At 37.3% G+C, this 22,156-nt stretch overlaps 2 protein-coding genes across 2 annotated transcripts in view; both read right to left on the reverse strand.

The window, feature by feature from the left end:
* The window catches only part of cxadr (CXADR Ig-like cell adhesion molecule), a 55,117-nt gene extending 53,234 nt beyond the window's left edge, over positions 1 to 1,883 (reverse strand). The window contains exon 1 of the mRNA XM_067433387.1: positions 1,696 to 1,883. Within this exon, the coding sequence (XP_067289488.1) occupies positions 1,696 to 1,747 (52 nt within the window). The 5' untranslated portion in view covers positions 1,748 to 1,883. The remainder of the gene's footprint in view (positions 1 to 1,695) is intronic.
* An 856-nt stretch (positions 1,884 to 2,739) lies between these two features.
* On the reverse strand, positions 2,740 to 21,475 carry ehd1b (EH-domain containing 1b). Its single transcript, XM_067433522.1, has 5 exons — positions 20,698 to 21,475; positions 15,410 to 15,507; positions 5,805 to 6,217; positions 4,386 to 4,550; positions 2,740 to 4,159 (listed from the first exon to the last, which is right to left on the reverse strand). The coding sequence occupies exons 1-5, from the start codon at positions 21,096 to 21,098 to the stop codon at positions 3,638 to 3,640; spliced, it is 1,599 nt and encodes a 532-aa protein (XP_067289623.1). The 5' UTR covers positions 21,099 to 21,475; the 3' UTR covers positions 2,740 to 3,637.
* Between the last annotated feature and the right edge of the window lie 681 nt (positions 21,476 to 22,156).

Here is a 22,156-nt window from a genome sequence, read left to right on the forward strand (position 1 = left end):
TATCATATTTAATTTTTTTTCTTACTGTAAACCCCTTTGAAATGTCTAACACTGCACATAATATTGATGATGGATCATTCACAAGTCTCATAACTATACATTTAAATATAACAAACAACATTTGCAATACTACATTGGTGAAAAGGCCATGTCTTCACTTTATGAATCAGTGACAGAATGTCAACACGAGAGAAAAAAATCCTTGAAGCCGACACCAAAAACAATAACCCTGTCTGCTGAGAAGGACAAGGAGCACACAAATGTCAGACTCGACATTCTGTTGCGATAGTAATGAGTTTGACAAGTTAACACCATGGAGGAATAAATGTCACACATAGGGCAAGCCTACAAAAAAGTCCCTCAATGTCTCCCACAGTAATGGAAAATTGCTTCGATAAACACCACAACCAAGTTTGCACACATTCCACATATGCATCAAAACAAAAGGAGTGACTGTGAGCAAAGCTTGTTATTGTTAGATTCTAGTTTATCAGTAACCAGTGGCCCGGAAAGCCATCACCCAATCTATGCCACTCTCTCTCACATTATTTGCTTCCTTATGCTGGTCTGTATGCTACAGAACCTGAATCTCTAACTAAAGAACACAGATAACCTTTAACCACAACTCCACAAGCAGTTTCATATATTACTCAAGAGAAATAAGCAGAGGAGCCGCTGGAATCTGTGTTCATGCTTGCGTTATCCTCGTTCCCTTCCTGGCATGAACCACCAGCTAGTCTGCCTAACTACTCACAGAAAATCAATGTTAACTAGAGACAAGTCCACTGCCAAGTGACATGGTTGCCTTCTAAGCCAAGAGACCAATCAATATCAGGTCTTGTATGTAGACTGGATAATAAGCAACCTTAGTTTCAGACATCTAGACTAGAGTCTTCCTGAGAAGGGGGGTACAAGTGGAGCTTGCACTGGCAGATGGAGGCCCCTCTATATAGCTTTGAGACGGTTAAGCCTATTGTGTTAACTGCTAACTAACAATTTCCATGAAATGGACCGTGTTTTAGAAAATGTATCATTCCACCTGAGCTTGAATACAAATGGAAATAACTCAAATCTGGTTCAGCAGCAGCATAAGATAAGACTTATTGTAGATAATGGAAATAAAACCGCGAATTAAACTGCATCGTTGTTATCAATGTTGTTGTAGCATTGTTGTTAATCGAAGAAGCCTCAGAAGAAATAAAAACACACCTCTCCAAACGCATACGTAAGTTATAGTATAACACGTAACGTTATTACCTGTAAACAGGATTTTATTTAATGTGTAACGTTAAATTGTATTTTTATATTGTGTCACATGGTCCATTATTTTATGAATTATTGTAAAATAATTAAAACTGAATTAAATGTATTAACCCTTACTGGGGATATATTTAAATGAGTTTTCTAAATATCGCCATAGGTTTGGAATTAGATTTTGAAATTAATGACCGTTTTTCCCCCCTTTCAACTGAAAACCTTTCAACTTCGGTTCCGCTGGTCAGTACGTTACTTTGTCCAATTTGGTTTAAAGCTTAAACTTTTATAGAAACCGTAACCGTATAAAACTCCGATACAACAAAAAACTAAAAGGTGTAAGAAAACGAGATAAAGTATTAAAAACTTTTGAGGGAAGGTAGCGCTCGAGCTACTCCCGCAGCCCTCCGGACCAAAACAAGAAAATGTAATATAACTTACCTGCGAGAAGAATACCATAGATTAAACAGAGGCAGGTAGTGCTCAGATCCATTCCTCTGCTTTTAAGCCACAATTTAGTAACAGATGTAAGTATAAAAACAACTTTTCCCCCGACTTGAACTGTTTCGTGTTCACTCTTCTTTCGCCAGTCTCGCGCTGCATCAGTAGTCCACTAGCTCCCTTGCGCAGGTGGATTGTGGCTGGAATCTGCACACGTAATATCCGGAGGTATCAGCCGAGAATTTGAAGGAGTTTTCACGCCCTCTTGCGTACACAATCTCCAAAAAGCGACAGTATCGGTCATCGGAGCACATTGAATTGGTTTATTTAAACACCACATTTGAAGAGAAAATGCATATTATGTTGTGTGATCATGTTTGATCAAACATAAAGAGTCACTAACTTTGTCAATTCTTTCACTTTTTACTGAAATGTGTCTAATGTTGTGACCGAAAATAAGAATAGGGGTGTCGCACCAAAGGACAACACTTAACACTTTTATAGTGGTTCCAAAAATGTTAAATATTTGAACAAAAACTTAAAATGTGCATTTCACAGGGGGCTTCAGTAACATGACACTGCATGGGGTCCTTCAGCTAATTAGTGCCTACGCGGCTTTTAGAAATATACGGAGGTTTGTCATTTAATAAAATAGACACTTGTATTATGTATGTTTGCATTAACGTTTCTATGCTTTTCTTTTTAATTTATAAAAGTTGTAATTTTTATTTACCATGTTTGAAAGTGTCACATCATAGGATATTTTTTTAAATGTATCAAAAATGTTTAAGAAAGTCCCAGACAAAAATGCATGTTTGAGTGTACTTAAGTGCCCTATTTGAACTAAGGTCTAATCCTGGTTTAAAGTAAACTCTGTCTGTGAAACCATGCTATACAGTATCAGTGGACTATTCAGGAAAGACATTGCTCCGTTCTAAAATTTATCATCTCAATTTACAATTAAATTTTATGAGGACTTTATTTATTATTTAGTCATTAATAACTTCCTCAAATACTCTGTATAGAAAAATAAGAGAAAAAGGCTTGTGGTAGGTTTTTTTATTGCAAACTAGACATTTTTTTACATATGAACAGTATTTATAGTGTATAAAGCTTTTGATACTGTAGCAGGGTGAGGCACTCAAGAACACATAGAGACCGATGTGAGTGGTGCTACTTATATCACTGACACAAATCACACAGTTGGAGTCTGCTGAATGTCTGCTGAAACACACTGTTTTGAACCATCACGATTGACAATGCAACAATTAGCGTCAGTTAACATAGGATAGAAAATGCAGCACTGTTTTGTTTTTTTGCCACCTCTTTTATAGTGATAAAAAAACTGTCATATTGCCAAGTCCAAATTGTAAAACCAAAATCGGACAAATGGTGAATTACAACATCGTTACCTGACAGTTTCAAAGGAAAAAACTGAAACCATCAGCAAAGTTAATGGAGTGTAAGAAAGAAAAATTACTTTCTCCTTGCATGACTTTAAGTATGAAGCAGCATCAGTGTAAAGATCTGGAACAAGTAAATACCCTTAAAGAGATTTCTAATATTAGCATATATTTTGGTCACAATGGACTAATCTCCCTGCCAGTATAGCATTGTACATGCTTAAACAGAATTTAGCTACATCTAGCATTTGAGGAATACGATAAGATGAAATCTAATTTATTCATATTTTTAAAGTTTTGATTAGAGTTCTAACTAACAGTCTATTAAGAACAAAGAAGATAATAATTGTGAGAATGACAAACTGTAGTGATGGATAAGTTAAAAGCTATTTTGGCTCTATTTCTGCAGCTAATGCATACTATATACTCATATCATAAATTCTGTTTATATATTTTCATATTTATAATCCTCATTCCACTCATATCCATAACCTCTACAAAGTTTGGCTCAAAGACAACATTTTATTTTCCCAAATTGTTTACAGTCCTCTTTTAGAAGGAGGCACAAGATGATCAGGAAGATCAGCAGGCATCTCGTGACCTTCCAGTTTAACCTTGATGAGGTGGTTAGCTAGGGCGAACTCCTCGTCGTCCAGGTACCCATCCTTATCCACATCGGCGAGTTTCCAGATTTTTCCTAGAACGTTGTTGGGCAGTTTGGATTTGACCATCTCCTTCTTGGCCATGGCACCAGAGACCTTTCCGTTGACAGGCGACAGGGTGTAGAAGATCTCGTCGTAAGTTGGCTTGTCTCGCGCCACTATCCACTCCAGCTCATCAATGCCTTCACTAGCCCCCTCTCCATAGCCATGCCCGAAGGGTCCATTCATGGTGCCCTCAAAGGCACCACCCTGAACAGACTGGCTGGGCATGGCAGCTTCCTCCTGCCGAACGAGGGTCATGAGTTTGGCAATGTCGTTGGCCAGCATGTCCTCTACTGTTTCCAGCAACTTGGGCTTCAATCCCTGAAACTTAGTGAAGTCCTGAGCAGCAAGGACTTCCTAATGGTGAGGACAACAAAGATGTTTAAAAAAAAAAGCTTATTCAATCCTTAGAGGATGAGATAATATTCTTGAAACTTTGGATCTAGTAACTAAAAAAACAACAATAGTAATATTCATTAAAAAAGGGAGTAAATAGTTACAAAGCAATTTAAAATATTTGGCTGATCAAACAAAAAAAATTATATTAAAAATATTCTTGGGAAAGATGGGATTTTTTCCATACCTGCATTTTGCTGAGTTTAGGGAAATCACCAGGGGAGATCTGATGTTCTTTTTCAATCTTTGCGTATATCTCGCCTAGGTTAGCGATAAGTTCCTTTTTCTTGTTCTCTTTCCCAAAAACATTTGGCATTTCTTTCTTCAAAGCACTGATGATGTAGGCATGAACCTAGAATGAAAAATTATATAAGAAAAAACATAATAATGAATACATGCAAACATACAAAGCAGAGCATATTAAAATAGAAAACAGTTATTACAATTTTCATGCCATCACAGGGAAAAAAATAGCATTATTTTTTTTTATATAATTATAGAAAAATGCTCAAAAAATGTTAAAATTGAAATATTTCACAATAACAATGATCTTATTTTATATAGATCATTTTTTATAGATTTTTTATGATTTTTTAAAAACTTTAATGAGGACCTATTATGGACCCTTTTTCAAAATCTTGATTTTATTTTTGGGTTCTATTAGAATAGGTTTCCATAGATGAATACTCAAAAAAAAAAAAAAAAACATTATTGCAGCAACTGTCTTTCAAGTCTGTAACACTCTGCTTATGCTGCATTCACATGATCTAGGAATTATGGTAAATACGAGTTTCCTACATTTACATTTACGCATTTGGCAGACGCTTTTATCCAAAGCGACTTACATTGCATTTTTAAGGAACACTTTTTACATTTTTATCAATTCTTGCTTTCCCTGGGAATCGAACCCATGACCTTGCCATTGCTAGTGCCACGCTCCACTGGTTGAGCTACAGGAAAAATTGCACATGAACGCCCTCCCATTTCAAAATTTTAATGGGACAAGCTCGTAATCATGACTTCAGACGAGGGAATTATCAAATTTACAATAGCACGTGAAGGCGGCATTGGTTTCTGCTCTGAAGCTCCTCTTTCCAAAAAGTGAAATATGCTCTGATGGGTCACCTCGACAAGTGCATTGTGATTGGCCAACCGCTTCCAGTATGTTTTGGAAATATCATGCACCTAATTATATATTTCAACACACTACGTAACTCAACCATACCACCCTTTTTTGCGTATGCCTCTGGTGGGAATTATTTAAATTGGGAATATTGTGACATGTCTGTTCTCAGAATGGCCGTTTCGAGGAGTTCAGTGCGGACTGATACGGAGAATGGAGGGGACTTTATGTGTTTGGTGATCTTTTTCATGCTCAAACAGCGACATTAAACACTAAAGAAAGTTGGAAATGTAAAAAAAAGCATAATAGGGCCACTTTAAAATATGTTGTGTTACAGTAAAGGAACTTGGATGATGAGAATTTATAAAGTGATCACATGAGGGCAACACACACCAGGTTACTAATCTAATAACACTTTTAATGTAAAATGTGTCAAAAAGACACCAATACATTATAACTAACTATAAATGTTTAATCTCTTACTTTGGCTAGACGTGCCCGTTTGATAAGGTCATTCAGTTTTCGCAGTGCTGCATTACGTGGAAGTCCCTGGATGTCACGGAAAAGGTCTTGTTCCTCTGCCTCAAACAGTTTCCTGTTATCTGCAACCAGGAGAGGCTGAGCCCAGAAAGAACCAATGTACACTCGGATGACCTCTGGGGTGTTGACGATTTTACCGAGCGACCACATGAGGGCGCCGTAGACCCTCATGAGCTGCTGGGTCCCGATCTGATCAGCTTTGTTGAGCACCACCCGCATCTTGTCCTCATGGTTTTTCAGAGCTCGGATCACCTCAGAGAACTCATCAGAGATGTCCAACTTGTGTGCGTCAAAGAGAAGAATGATGCGGTCCACACGTTCAGCAAACCATTCAAGCACAGCAGCAAAGTCATAACCTGAAAAAGAGATAAGGACATGACAATTTTTAACACAAGACAAGGCTTAACTCTAGATTATCAGTTAACTTGCTTAATAAATAGTCATTCAGTTTATTTATGCAAAGAGAACTTGCTTGTGTATGTGAGCCTCCTTGATAAAGCACAACCCAACATCTCTTTCCATCCAGATAAAGAGCAGTATCAGTCAGCAGATATTTGACCCTAGAACTTCCTGATCTTGCCCATATCACTCAACACCAACAGAAAACAAACCAGCAGAAATCCATTAACAGGTAAACTCGCACAAAACAAAATGTGTGAGTTTTACTGTCAAAGGAAAGTCTTTATGTAACTAAACCGATCTCCTTTTATCCATTCATCCTGCATGACACCGCTATTGGCTCATTAGGGTGGAGTACAGCTGGCCATAACTTGGTGGGTGGGGGGGCAGATAGAGAGACACGTCTGGTCCACTACAGCAAACTGACATCACGTCCACTCACGCTAGCAAACAGGAAAGAGAATAAACTGTCCCACAGAAACTCCTTCCTCTCCCATATTTGGTTATTTTCTTGCATGGTTAAAAAAGATCACAGGGAACAATGGAAATCTGAGTAAAATATTTTGACAGTAGCCAAGGAGATGGCTACGTGTCAAAACTAAGTTTAAGATGCTGGGATATGAAACGAATGTTTGATAATGGGAAAAGTCTGTCTACTCCACAGAAAAATGTAGACATTTTTTCTTAGGTATTTTGATGTCTTCAAGAAGCAAATCACACAAGCTGCATGCATATTTTTCAACAAGGGTCAGCATAAATATTTCTAGACTCAGATTCGGCTTTCTTTCTAAAAAGATACTTATGAGATCGTGAGGGTTTAATCTTCAGAGATTTCTCTATATGCCATAATACACATGCTAAAGACAGCATTTCCGGCCCAACTGCTTACTGAGACAGAAGTTACCAATTTATGTTTGGATTGTGTAGTGAGTGTGTGGAAGACAGGAAAGACTACATCCCAGCTCACAACAGTTGTGTCAACGTCAGCAGGATGTGAAATCTGGATCTGAATCCAACATGGGCGTGACGCCACGGATTCACTGCTCTGCTTTATTGACTGTTATCCATCACAATATTCATCGCAATACTAATGAAACGGGCAATTATAATATACAAACAATGCTATAACATAACTTTTCTATATGTAAGTATCTATCCTTGAATCATTTAACAACGTAACTCAATTTAATGTATTAAGATGCAATGACAATAACAAACAAGCAAATGCACTCTGCAATAGGGTCGATTTTCTCCATGAGTTTCTTGTGTCTACATTCGGAGCAGACACTGATAAGCTAGTTGTGTGTGTATACATATACACATTAATATGGCTGGTAAAGACTGTGATAGCAGAGGTAGCTCATATGGATGGAATTTTACTCTGTTTTCCCTAATGATATGGCGTTTCCAATTCTTTGCTTGCTTTTCTTCTAATACTTTCCAAAAACATATCCTTGTTTAAACTATGGGATTTCCTTGTTTACATAAGAATGCCATAGTAACTGCATTTGTTCCTGCACTAAAATCTGTGGGCACACAAGCTGCATTTAATAAAAGTTATCAAGAAAAATGTAACGCTCCTCTTGCCAATGGAGTTACGGTTACAAACATACAGTTGCGTCATTAAATCATTAAGTCAATTCAAGAAAAAACAAGCAAACTAATGAATGAACAACAAATGGACAGACGAATGAATGAGCGACCAAATGAATGACCTTCCATGCAGGAAACTATGCAGATAAGTAAATATAGATGTTTAGAAACATAAATGACACCAGCTATCTACAAAGATATTGTTTTTGTGCATATTATGTACAGTGAATACAGGGTTGGAACTTAAGTTTACAACCAACACAAAGATCCAACCACCATAAATAGACATTTGGTTCTAGTCTGAAGGTTGGACTAAATATTCGTAAAGGAAAAAATAAAAAAACACTTTTTGGCTCAGTATAGATAGAGGTCATTTAGAACAAAGGCTAATCTTTAGTATTGCCGCCCTCCACCCTGCTAAAATCTAGTCCAGACATTGATCCACAATCAATGCCTGAATAAGAAAAAGAAAAAAATAATTTTTTTTTTAATAAAAAGTCCAGCTGTTTCTGAAACAGGTGTCGATTGGATCACTGATTGAGACCAGACAAATATCTATAAACTATAAAACATTTAGGATAGTGGACATGTTTCTTTTTTTCATTTCCTTGTAGCTCTAAAATTGACATTTTCTATAGTTTAATCTTAAAGGGATAATTCACCCAAAACTGAAAATAACCCCATGATTTTACCCTCAAGAAATCCTAGGTGTATATGACGTTCTTCTTCCAGATGAATACAATGGGAGTTATATTTCAAAATGTCCTGGCTCTTCCAAGCATTATAATGGCAGTAAATGGGAGCCCAAAATTAAGCCCAAAAAATGCATCTATCCATTATAAAAGTAAGCTACACAGCTCCAGATATTTTACTTTATAAAGTTTTAAATATGGATATTTTTCTTACACAAGTGCATCTCTTCGCTTCATAAGGCCTTTATTAACCCCCTGGAGCCGTGTGGATTACTTTTATAATAGATGGAAGCACTTTTTTGGGCTTCAAATGTTGGGCTGCAAATCAAAGCAATTATAAAGCTTGGATTAGTAAGATAATTTTTAATTTAACTCAGATTGTATTTGACTGAAAGAACAATGTCAAATACACCTTGAGGGTGAATAAATCATGAGGTAATTTTCATTTTTGCATGAAACATCCCTTTAACTTATCCCTTTGACAGTACAGACTCCAGACTTGATAGGACCACTGCACCGGAGGTGCCATAATATCTAGAAACATAGAAACTAACTCCAACACACGACTTTTGATAACTGATCTTAGGGGTTTTTTTTCTCGATCCTGATCCAGTAGATATGATGACCTGTATTTGACAGATGAAAAGTCTTTGAAATGTGAGAATAATGGGAGGGGGACTGGAAAAGTTGGGAGCATTCATCTGTGCATGGAAGGAAATGATCCTTTCCAGTACCAGCACATGTAAATGGGGCACCTCCATAAATTCCTGGAAAGCACAGGGAGAGGAAGAATGGAGGAATCTGCTGTAATGATCTACGTAAACAATAGCACAGTCTCAGGCGATCAGTTTATACAAGCTGGAAATAAGTCATTAGAATTATCAGTAACACTTTACTATGGGGAACTCCTATACTATTCACTATTAACTACGACTTTTGCCTTAATAAAATATTAATTTGCTGCTTATTAATGGTTAGCTACAGGGTTTCAAATTAACACCGACCAAATGCAGGTTAAAATCAACAGTGGCGGGTAACACTGTCAAATCACTAGCCAATTTGGTGGGTTAGGCTACTTATTAGTTCTTTCACTTTACTGGGGAAGTTCATGTAAGACAAATCTGCACAGATTTAGCGCAAATATTCAACTCATGAGTCATCACGATATATTAAATACAATGTATTGCACAGTATCTGCACATATCTGACTTGAAAATACACATCTCTATGTAACAAATAACGGCACTCACTCTCACTCTCACTCTCACTCTCACTCTCACTCTCACTCTCACTCTCACTCTCACTCTCACTCTCACTCTCACTCTCACTCTGGCTGGTGAGTGAAGAAGTTAATTTCAAAGCATTTAGGTATTGGGTAGTATTAAAGCTGCACTATGTAATTTTTCCATCCGCTAGATGGCGCCTATTGAAAACAAAGGCGTAGTTTGATGACAGCAAGTTTGAGCTCAGAATCTTGGAGCGTGGTCTTCACCTCACAGCTGGTGGAAAAGAATTGGGATAGGACTCGTTCATGGATGTGATTATTTACATTACTGTAGTATGAAGCAGAGCAGGAGAGTGTTTTGGAGCTGAGTAAGGCCGCAGGAACGACTTTTGAGCAACACGCGGCTCGCAAGCACCGGGACTTTTATTATGACGGGACACAGTCGTGGGCGCCATTTCCACTTTTCCGGTTATGAGTATGAGGTAACGCTGCTCTGTTTATCATATTAGATATGTTTAAGTGTGTTTAAAATGATGTTTATGTAATTACTCTGTGCGTTTGCTCGACATTAATATGTAATTTATAAATACTAATAAACAGCCAATAAACTAAGCATGCTAATAAGCAACTAGTTATAAGTGAGAATTAAAACGTAAAAGTAAAGGGTTACCAATTTATAATTTATGCATTCTTCATAAAAAAAAGCCACTTCTTTCCACAGAAGATGGCAGCATGGATGTGTGATACATGAAATCTGATTCTGCACAGCCACTAAATCTATCTCGCTGGCACAAGAAGTTCATCAGTTTGTTCAACATACGTAATTTCAGAAAAAAAAGAAAAAAAAGAGTTTTAATGAGCAAAGCATTATGGGATAATACCAGTGATGAAACGAACTCCAGCCAAGTCTACTACTCAACACTGAAGAATTAATGCAGGCACTATGTACAGTAAACAGGAGAGGTACTAGAATAGAGCCCTGTGGAACACCACCAACACAAAGCTACATTTAGGAAATAAACCAAAATAAATAGTGCACACACCTTTATAAAAATAAAGTACATTATTTTTATAAATAAATAAATTGCACACAGAAAGGGATCACAGTGGAATTTGATTCTACTCTCACCAAATTAAAATAACTTATATAAAAAAGGAATGCAGTTTTCCTCAATCAAGTTAAAGTTATACAAAAATAAATGACACTTATTGATATTTCTAATACCAAAATCATCTCTTGTTAAGATATAACAGCATCTGAAAATTAGGGGAGGAAACAACATCTGATTAGGAATAGTGGTTTTGGGAATAGCCAAGTATGGACCAAACTGACTTAAAGGACATATACGAGCATTCATTTTGAAGTGCCTTCTTGCTAACTGCTTGTAAAGCATAACTGCAGGCAGGGGGACGGATGTGAAATCAGCAGTAGACTTCAGAAGATTATTAACTGACCTCACAGGGTCTACAAATGAGCAGGACATTTTTAAGGTTTGAGGTTGCAAGTTAAAACATAGCATGTCAAAACTATTATATGCAGTCCTCAGTGATCTATTCTTCTATAAAGTCGGAGCAGGAGTCCAGAACCACAATATGGAGACCACATTTCTGTGAAGAATGAAGTGGGAGGAGATGAGAAAAATGTAGAAAATACAGAGAGAGAAAAGGAAGGACTGAATTAAAATAGCAAGCACGCTCATCCGCTTCCAAAGAACAGCATGGCTGTGGCTTGATTTCCAAATAGTTCTCATTCCTACCTGAATATCCATGTTTTTCAGATCAGTTGCACAAGTGGTCATCCCATTATTCTCAGACAGGCCCAGATTTCCTCCTAAACTTTTTGCTGTTAGGGTATTCACACGACATCCACTTGACCTCAGTAGACTGCAACTGGCTACACGCCACATTATGATGTATGACCAGGCAATGACTAGCACTTTCCGTGTGAATTATTGTCTGTTTTGTTGTTAATTTTATGCTTTTTCTTCCTATCTACTTGAAATGAGAGCCAAATACTAACATTTTCCATGTTTAGATAATGACACTAGCAGGGCTTTCCTTATATTTCCCTCCACTAGCATTCAATTACTGTAACATCAGTAAAGAGGAAGCTTTGAACACAATAGAGCCGGAATCTTTAAATAAACATCTTGTGAAGAAACAGACTTTCCATACGTACCGCTTTTATGGGTAAAGAAACAATTGTTATAAATAATAAGCCAAAAAACAGCCCTAAACAGTCATTGAAAATTGCTAAAAATACACGGCAAGTACATTCAAGTTATTTTATATAATATACCGGTAATCACATGGTTTTATAGTGTTGATATTTAAAGATTCAACATTACAAATACATTAAAAAAATTAAGTTTGGTTAATATTAATTAATGCACTATAGTATTGACCTGTTTTCTGTTTTCTATCAAATGGAGTGCACGTTTGTGATAACATAAGATAAATACAAGTGCACCAGTGTTTCCTAGACGGATACAGGGGCAGGTTTACTATTCTGGGTAATATTTGGAGTGTATTTGTCCATATATTCATATGTATATTCACGCACTAAATTGGAGGAGAGTGCATCTTCTTGCGCTTGAATGGTTGACAAAAATCCTATTAAATCCCATTAATTAATTAATCACAAAAATAAAGATGTAATTCCAGCATACACTGGAATCAATAAGCAGAATATAAACTTTTATTTCTTACCTGAATACTACAGTTAGACCCACTTGAAAAACTTAAAGCCATGTTTATTTAATTTGTCTCTTTATTCTATTGTATTTATTTGTGCTATCATTTACCATTTTTTCATTTGTCCTTTTTTAATTACTGACAGTTAACTTGTCTTTTTTTGTTGGTAATTTTAGTATTATAGTACATCACATTACGTTAGTAACATTACGTTATAAGTGATTCAGATTTAAAGCTCTTGCACAGATGGAGCACTTACTGTGCACTTATCGATCTGTTCTGATCTTAGTGCTCTGATGCATATACATGGTTAAAAATGTTTTTAAAAAAATGATAATAATAATATGCACTCAAATATCAGATTCATTTTGGTTGATCGTACAGCCATAAATTATTCCCATATGCAAACAAGCACACAACAAATGCTCACTTTATACAAACAAGCAGCTCCATCTCACACGCATGCAAAACTGAAACGCACGTTTGCCACTGTTGTAGATTTATTCATCGCACAGTCGCAATGTACAGCCTTGTGTTTACTACAGGCTACACATTTTTATTTTAGGAAGCAAGCAGCATTGAAATCAGTCAATGTTGTGGGTAATAATTATTAGTAACATTCTTAACCAAATGTCCTTAATTTTCCTTTAAAATCCTTTAAAACCTTAATTTCAGTGATTATTGATTTCATTTGATAAAATGTTTTTAAAAAAGTATTGTCAATGGATTTAATGCCTTAACAAACATATTAAGCACTAATGGACATCTGAATTTTCCTTCAAAATCTTCTAATTTCATGGCAATCTTCTACAAAAGAGCCTTTGTGGTGATATATCAGGTGACCCTTCGCTGTGTCCCGAGTCTCTCAGCCGCCACGCCTTCACCGCCATCACTATCAATCTTTATAGCTCTCATTCTGCCATTCTGAAGAGGGCAAAGGGCAGCAAAGCGAGAGTTACCCTGGCCTCTGATGTAGAGCTGAAGTAACCTCTCTTGCTCTTTTTAATGAGCCTAAGCCCTCGTGACTAAATCGCTGCCGTAAGTTCAGTCTGCAGCACATTGGATGCATCTCACTCACATACTATGATCTCACACAAGCTTACACAGCCATGTATCGGCCTGGAAATACTTTTGCCATATAGTAATGATGTTTTTACACACACGCAGGCACTGCCAAGCTCTGGGGAAGAGTTGCTTATCAGAGACCATAGGGTGCGGCCCATTTGGAAGTAAACCTAAATAACAGATAAAGATAAAGCTGTACAGTATGGAATGCAAGAGTGTTTGTGAACACCTGGTTAGTGTCATCCACTCATGTCTGTAGTATCTCATGAAGCACACAGGCAATTCTCTTATAACCCTATCCAATATGAATACCATCACCAGATACTCAAAGAATACCACGGTGCATGTCCAAAAAGCATATTACATGGTTTGGTAAAAATTAAACAAAAGTATTTAATATAAAACATTTAGATGCCACATGTTGAAAACTGTTATTTCAGTATTATTCATAAACGAACATCATTTACGTGATGTGTGGTTTCATATTCTTTCAATCAAGAAAAAAAATGGTATAATAGAAGCTGAATATATTCAGAGAAGCACAAATAATGAATAATGTATTATGTTGAGCCCCTAAAGGGATAAATATTATAGTATAATGATTTGGCATTTGCTCTCACATTTGCGCTACCCTAAAAAAGTTGTGTGAGAGAATGCAAAAACATTGACATATATATGTTTTGCTCCCATTTCAAATTTGTCCCTTTAGGGGCTCTGCAGAATATCTTATTCATTCTTTTTGAATAATGCGGAAATTCGGCTTTCAATATTCAGCTTCAGGAACATCCCCAGTCTGTAGGTATGTTTTTTATTTATTTTTTAAAACCTTGGTACCATTTTATCATGTCCACAAAATATAGTATTATTATGAAACATCCATTTTTTTGTGATTGTGCTCTTGTCTGTCTTGTGCCAAATGGAGAAAACCCACTCCAAGAAAGAAAGCAAAGTGTGCCTACGAGCAACAACTCACATATACGGTATGCCATAACACGCTCAATAACACATAGCAGAATCTATGAACATGGATGCATTCACGCAGTTCACTCATTTGTACGTCTTTACCACGTCCTCTCTGATGTACGGTAATGTCTGTTTCCTGGCCTGAGCTGTCGCCCCTCTTTGTCAGACTGTTATCTGTAGATGCCACTCAGCCTCTAATCACATTTGCACGGTCTTCAGGGAAAGCCAAGGAGAGGCCTGCACGCACACGCGCCATGGCAGATAGACAAGCACAGGAAGAGTCCTCAGCATGACACCGGTTACCTCCATACACAATGCTCTCAGAGTTTTCTTGAATAAACAACATACCAACATGCTCCATTGTAATTTCTGGGCCTGTAACAGGTCCAGACTAGTCAATTATACTTCTTGAGAAGAAAGAACGTCCTCTCCTTGGCTGCTTAAAGGCAATTAACCATCACTGCCTAAGGGTAACTGAACACCTTAGACATTTTTGCATAATTTTTGTTTTCAGTGAGGGTGACATTTGTATTTGATGGGAATTGACAGTCCACACTGTCACTGTAGAATAATTAGGTTTTTAACTTCCCTTCCTTCCTACTACAGGGAAAAAAACTTTGGAAGAAGAGTGGGTTTGTTGTGCTCTAATGTAAGCAGGAAAACTAAAAATACTTCCCTCTTAATACTTCCATAAGGCAAAACTAACTGAATTAACCTCCTTTCCCTTGCTTGGGACATGTGTTACACACTAACAGCTGTCTATGCAAATGGCACTTGTATTAATAGGACAAACAAAGAGTAAGACGTTGTGGTAACTCCGGGAAGTAAAGTCAGGGGATCGTAAAAGTGAGGGAGACAATTATAGAAATGGGAAATAAAATTAAATTAAAATAAAAAATAATAATAATAAACCTTACCTCTGCTGATCCGCTGTTTCTCTCCGGACAGAATTCCAGGAGTGTCGATGATGCTGATGCTGTCCAGCACTGGATTTGGCATCTGAGCACATATAAACCTGAGACAAGAGGACCAAACATTAGAAAAGGACAGGCACTTGAAATAATCAGACATTTCACCATTGGGCCTAGTGATCTTGCAGTAATGTTTTTAGTGCAACATGATTGATTGGAAGGAATTCCCTTCTCGTCCTCTCTTGCCAAATCTTATCATTCCAACCCTTACCTCAGCTTTTCCATTACCAAATGTTCACAGCTTATCTTCCTGTGCAAACTTCATTTATGTGCCAACCCATATGCTTTTATTTCCATTTCATTAACATACCAGCACATTTTACTCATATAAAAACAATCTTCAACCTCAAACACCCTACCACTGTCCACCCTTGTGTATTTTACTCATCCCCTCCCCTTTATTTTTCCAGAAAGGGTGACATCACTTATTCTCTACATGTGGCTACTTTTACTCCTGCCAATCGCATCCCATATTTTCTTTCTGCACACATTCCACTCATTATTAGGCTTGTTTGACAAAAAAAATACAGTTTGTGTAATTTTGGCTGATGTTTTCAAGTGTAAAGCCTAGTACAGACATGCTTCCTTCCACAGATCAAGAAATCCAACATGTACTTTTATTTTCAAGAATTGTGCAATAAATAATTTGAAGTTAACTGATAATATCTAAACACTACTAGCCTGTTTTTGAAGTCAAAATCCAGAGGTTCTGTTCTGCAAACACCCTGCAGAAGCTAAAATGTATTTGATGCAACTTTATATACTACCATTCAAAATGTTTGGGGTCAGTAAGATTTAGAACCAAATCAGCATATTAGAATGATTTCTGAAAGAGCATGTGACTGAAGACATGTTAAAAAAACATCAGAGGAATACATTACTTTTTATATACATATATACACATACATATACATATATACATTTAAAAAGTTATTCTAAATGGGAGTAACATTTAAATTGTACAGTTGTTACCATATCTTTGATCAAATAAATGCAGCCTTAATTGATGAGCATAAGGAACTTTCAAAAAATATATTTTTTAAACTTACAGATCCCTAACTGTTTGAAAATTATTGGTAGTGTGAATACTAATATCCTCTTCTATCACGGGATACAACATTAATGTACCCAGCTACAACTTAGTTGGATCATGTATCCATGTTGAATCTTAGTTGGAAATGCATCATTCACAACAAAGATGCGCTTAAAGATTAGACGAAGGCTTGTCCTGCTGCCAGATGGGTATTTTAAAACTAAAACAACAAAATATACAGACTTAAAGGGTTAGTTCATGATCTCCGTCAGAATGCTGGCTCAGTATTGGCCAATGACTGGCGTCAGCATCACAAACGCGTCGTTGTGCTCATGTGAACAGCATCGGCCAATAGTGAGCCTGCATTCTGGCGTAGAACCCAGAAGTGCTGCACTGAAGATGAACTTAAGTCTTACGGGTTTGGAATCGCATGAGGGAGAAGAATTAATGACAGAATTATCATTTTTGGTGAACTAACCCTTTCACTAACTTATTAGCCTGTGTTGTTAAATAATTTTCCTCTTGCTGATAATATTCAGGGAGAGTAATGTCTCAGCCTTATTATTATTTCCCTGTGTGTAGTTTATTCAAGAAATATTTTAAATTACAGCAGCTTCCCAAATATGCCACAAAAAGTCATAGTAATGCTTTTTTATTATTTAATGACACTAGTGTGCAAAAAATCCAGATACCAAGCTGACAAGCACATAAATCAAAATGACTACAGAGATACATATCAGAAGAAAGACCCGTTTAGCGAGATAGACAGCAGTAACGGAGCATGTTGCAATGAATAACACTACAGAGTAAACTGCAACCCACTACGTAAATTAATCTTCAGCCTTTATAACATATAGGGCTTAGACGCACATACATTTGAACTTAGCTCTTTGGAAAACTGTCTGACAAACACTACTTCAGTGGTGAGCATCTGCAATCAGCTATGCGGTTTAATACAAGCCAGAGCCTAGGAAAAATGATGACTGCAGCTGCAAAGGAGAAGAAAGTGCATACTCAAGTTACACAGAGTGGGGAGAGTGCACAAAGGCGGAGCATCCACGGTTAAATGAACTACTGGGACAAGGTTAATATGTACTAAAAATCTACAGTAGTGGCTGTCACAAGGCACACACACACCCTTGATATCTCGCCATTGACCTTCAAGCTACCTTCGAACCTCTCCGACAAGGCCAGAGTGCAAAATAATGGAAGGAAAATGAAATATGCATGATAAGCAATAAACTGCGTAATTTAAAGGAAGTTGGGGTCAGATATTTGCAAGTGGGAGACACTTTTAATAGTGAACTCTGAAATTACAGAGTCAGTTCCTCAGATTATCTGTGCAGTGCCTTAGCTGAGTCAGTCCTTTTAAACCTATAAAAAAAGTCACAAACAAGTGTCAAAACACTAAAATCATGCATTTAACAAATAGGGCAGCACTCACTGAAAAGTATCTGATCAATTCATGACTATACACTGAGAAAACATTGAGCATCTCAAGAAACCTTGATTTGACCTTAAAACATACACCGTCAAGGAGAATTCAGTTAGTGTGGAGGGATGAAATCTTTAACTATTCTCCTCCCATTCATGACTGACTAGTCAACCTACTCATTTCACAAATTGAAAGCATTCCAAGACTTTCTTTAAAAGGACATTTTTGTAAAATAAAACACATTCTGCCAGCCCAGGCCTGTTGGGATGTGATGTGAATATGATCCGTGCATAATATGATCCTTCTAACTCAAGCATTGACCAGCATGGGGTTGTGGTAAAATCCTCATAACTAGAACAAGCACAAGTCAAAGGAAAAGTGTAGTACAAGTCCTTGAGAGAAGACACACCCACTTCTTAAAGGGATAGTTCACCCCCAAATGAAAATTGTATGTTTATCTGCTTACCCCCAGGGCATTCAAGATGTAGCCGTGTTTGTTTCTTTAGTAGAACACAAATGAAGATTTTAAATCCAACCGTTGCCGTATAATATATGTCAATAGGTTTTTTTCTTTGAGAGTCACTATAAGAGTAAAAAACACATACATACGAATCCATATAAAACCCTGTGGCTTGTGATTATGTCTTTAAACATGAAACGATCAGTTTCTGCAAAAAAACGAACAGTTTTATGTTTTGTTTTGTTTTTACCTCATAGCAGGCGAATCTCATCTAGTATTCCCAACGCCATTACTTCCGCTGGAGAAGGTCAAAATACTACCAGATAGCTATCTATCTATCTATAGATGCCTCATAAGTGCCTGCACTTGGTCGAATAAGGCATCTATGTACACACCTCTATGATCGCCTCTATGATCATTGGGGCGGCAGTGGCTCAGGGGCGGCAGTGGCTTGGGGCGGCAGTGGCTCAGTGGTTCATGTAGATTGTCTACAAACCAGGAGGTTGGTGGTTCGATCCCCGGTTCCACCTGACCAAGTGTCGAGGTGTCCATGAGCAAGACACCTAACCCCAGCTGCTCCCGACGAGCTGGATGGTGCCTTACATGGCTGACATCGCCGTCGGTGTATGAATGGGTGAATGTGAGGCGATATGTAAAGCGCTTTGGATGGCCATAGGGTCTGTTGAAAGCGCTATATAAATGCAGTCCATTTACCATTTACCATCGCGCTGGGTTTCGTCCTTCACCAGCGGATGTAATGGCGCTGGGGAATACTAGATGAGATTCGCCTGCTATGAGGGAAAAAAAAATACTATTGGGTATCTCGCAGAAACCGATCACTTCGTGTTTCAAGACATTGATGTATCATCACAAGCCACAGTGTTTTATATGGATTCGTATGTATGTGTTCTTTACTCTCATAGTGGCTCTCATAAATAAAATAAAAAAACATTGATATGCATTATATGGCCACGGTTGGATTTAAAAATCTTAGTTTGTGTTCTACTAAAGAAACAAACACACCTACATCTTGGATAATCGGGTACGAAGATAAACATCAAATTTTCATTTTTGGGTGAACTATCCCTTTAACCGAAATCAGCCTGCTAAGCCCAAAATACACTACAGGTAGCATGTGTAACATCTCTGGCCTGCAAACATATGTCTTGTTAGTTTATAAAGACTATGATTCGCTTTATTGTAATCCTCACAAACCTTTATATTTATTGATATACTTGTCACACCCTGGACACGTTCATTCATGCTGTTGATCCTGACCTTTAAGCTTCAACAGAACTCAACTTTAAAAATGTTCCCTTTTTCATTGTGTTTCAATAATTATTGAAGACATTAATACATGTTTTGTGTGCATATATCATCTTTCTCATTAGTCTTTGGTTCCTCCTTCTGAGAGGAACGTCAGCTGACACTGGTTTTGACAGCTGCAGAGGCCTTTAAGGGTCTTTTTTAACAAGCTCTTGGGGAATGGGGCCCTCCATAAGGAATGACATGAAAAGAAATGAGTTGCCGTTTGTAATAGTGGGTGTAACGAAACCCTTGTCACGATTCGATACAAATCATGATACGATATTATTGCAATTTTACACATGGTAAAAGGTAAAAAAAATTGTACTGCTGATTAAAATGCTTAAATTGGCATTACATTGGGGGTGAAAATGAACAGGCATGGACTTGGTGCTGGTCATGATTATGAAGCTTAAAATACGGAATTATTTTAGACGAATATGCACTCTGTCACTGACTAGATACATTTAAAATAATGTAGGCCACTTTTTACTGGTAACACAAGACATTTGGCATCAGGACCCAAAAATATTCCTCCAGCGCATACATTATATTCAATATATATTTAAATGAATATTACTGCACTGTGAAAGGCAAAAGCTGGAAAAAGCATGTAGGCTAATATACTTAATCAAATCTTTCATCAATGGTATAAACCACCGGTGGTGAACCAGTTAAGTATTCAGCTTTACTACTTTTACTACTGTCAAAGCTCCACCCTGTAATACAGCTGGCGACTCTTGCATGCAGTAGTAAGCTGAAAAAAGTGCAGGAGATTCAATTTTTAGTACAACGTGAACCCAGAGGGTTTTAAAGTCCAGAAGCCTCCTATCATTACATTTCATGCAAGTATTACTGAGTTCATATGAAACACAAAACTTGACAACCTGTTGATAAGACAACACCCTGAAAAACTGGAAAAGACACATGATTAACTTATTGGCAAGGCTGCAATTTTTAAGAATTTGTTTAATGAATAGTGTACTGAATGAAGTTCTCACCTGTTCAGAAAGGCGTTTCCAAAAGCGTTGAGTTTTCTGAAGGGTTTCTTGGGGTCAACCACTAAAGCATTGCCCGGGATCAGCCCCTCCTGTTCCCCGTACATAACCGCTATGAATGAATCGGTGGTCGGTTCGGGGCCTATGCGCATCCCGGGGAAATCCTGCTCCATGAGATGACGAATAAATGTGGTTTTCCCAGTGGAGTACTGGCCCACCAAAAGTACCATTGGCTTGTTATCGAAATCAGCATCTTCCAGAGCCGGAGAGTGGAAGTCATGGAAGCGGTAAGTGTCTTCTAATGGAAATAACTTGGTCCGGTAGAGACGCTTGAGCCCGTCAGAAACGGTCTGAAACAGTTCGGGGTCCTTCTTCTTCCCGTCCTTGTTCGCCCAGCTGAACATGTTGATGTATCAAATAAACTTCTTGTTTAAATAATAATAATAATAAACACTTCCACAGTAGGGTACAAGTTCTTTGCTGATTTCTAGGCAGTTGAATCCAGAGGTTTGGATGAATTAACGGTCCGATGTCAGGTACAACGGACTGCCAGCGTGGTGGGTCGGTCCTGTCAGCTGTTCAACTAACTGTTGTCTTTTTACACATTCCTTTATATCCTGCTAACTTTGACTTTCTTCGTAAATCAGACTTAAGTTAGTTTACTCGTCTGTTGCGACCTTGCAGCAGATCGTTTTTCTTAATATCCGCTGGAGTTACCGTCCAGTCCCACCACAGCCCGAGCACTCTGCGCGTGACAGTGCGAGCTCGCGCCCCCAACTACATTTTTAATACATTACTGTGGACCGGAACTCAAGGGAACTTCCAAAATAAAAGCCCCTCCCCTCTTCAATAGTCACAGCTGACGTTCTTTTTTTTCTCCTAATAAATAAAGTATATTGATTAATCTGTGTAACAACCTTAACTTGTATAACAACTTTTATAACAAATGTGGTGAATTTCCTATTTTCTGAATGAATGAATGAATGTTCATTAATAACTGCACAGAAATCTATTCCACAACATATATATTTTTTCTATAATATAATTAATATAATATAATATAATATAATATAATATAATATAATATAATATAATATAATATAATATAATATAATATAATATAATATAATATAATATAATATAATATAATATAATATAACCCATTAAACAGGTTAAATCAATGCCATCTGTTCTTGTCAAAAAAAAAATAGTATCAACTGCAAATGACAAACTTGGGAAGGACAGAAATATTTCTGTTTTGGGGGATGGGTAGGGGTTTTCTTTGAGCATGTTACTGGCTGACAGCTATATTTGTCCTGGAAGAGGGTGACAGTTGCTGGTCTGTTGAGTCTGTGCCAGGTTTTGCACTGTCATAAGGGGTATGGACATGACACTCATCACCCACTATGTCCAATGAAGACTATAAGATACACATAACAAAAGTGAAACAACCAAGAATAGC

This window comes from Pseudorasbora parva, chromosome 23 (assembly GCF_024679245.1).
Source record: "Pseudorasbora parva isolate DD20220531a chromosome 23, ASM2467924v1, whole genome shotgun sequence".
Taxonomy (NCBI): Eukaryota; Metazoa; Chordata; class Actinopteri; order Cypriniformes; family Gobionidae; genus Pseudorasbora; species Pseudorasbora parva.

Excerpts from the sequence above, each read along its gene's own strand:
- ehd1b (XM_067433522.1), bottom strand. The coding sequence starts at position 21,098 with ATGTTCAGCTGGGCGAACAAGGACGGGAAGAAGAAGGACCCCGAACTG. Across the intron at positions 15,508-20,697 it reads GGAAACGCCTTTCTGAACAG|GTTTATATGTGCTCAGATGC; the intron begins GTGAGAACTTCA and ends CTCTTGTCTCAG. Across the intron at positions 6,218-15,409 it reads GAAACAGCGGATCAGCAGAG|GTTATGACTTTGCTGCTGTG; the intron begins GTAAGGTTTATT and ends TCTCTTTTTCAG.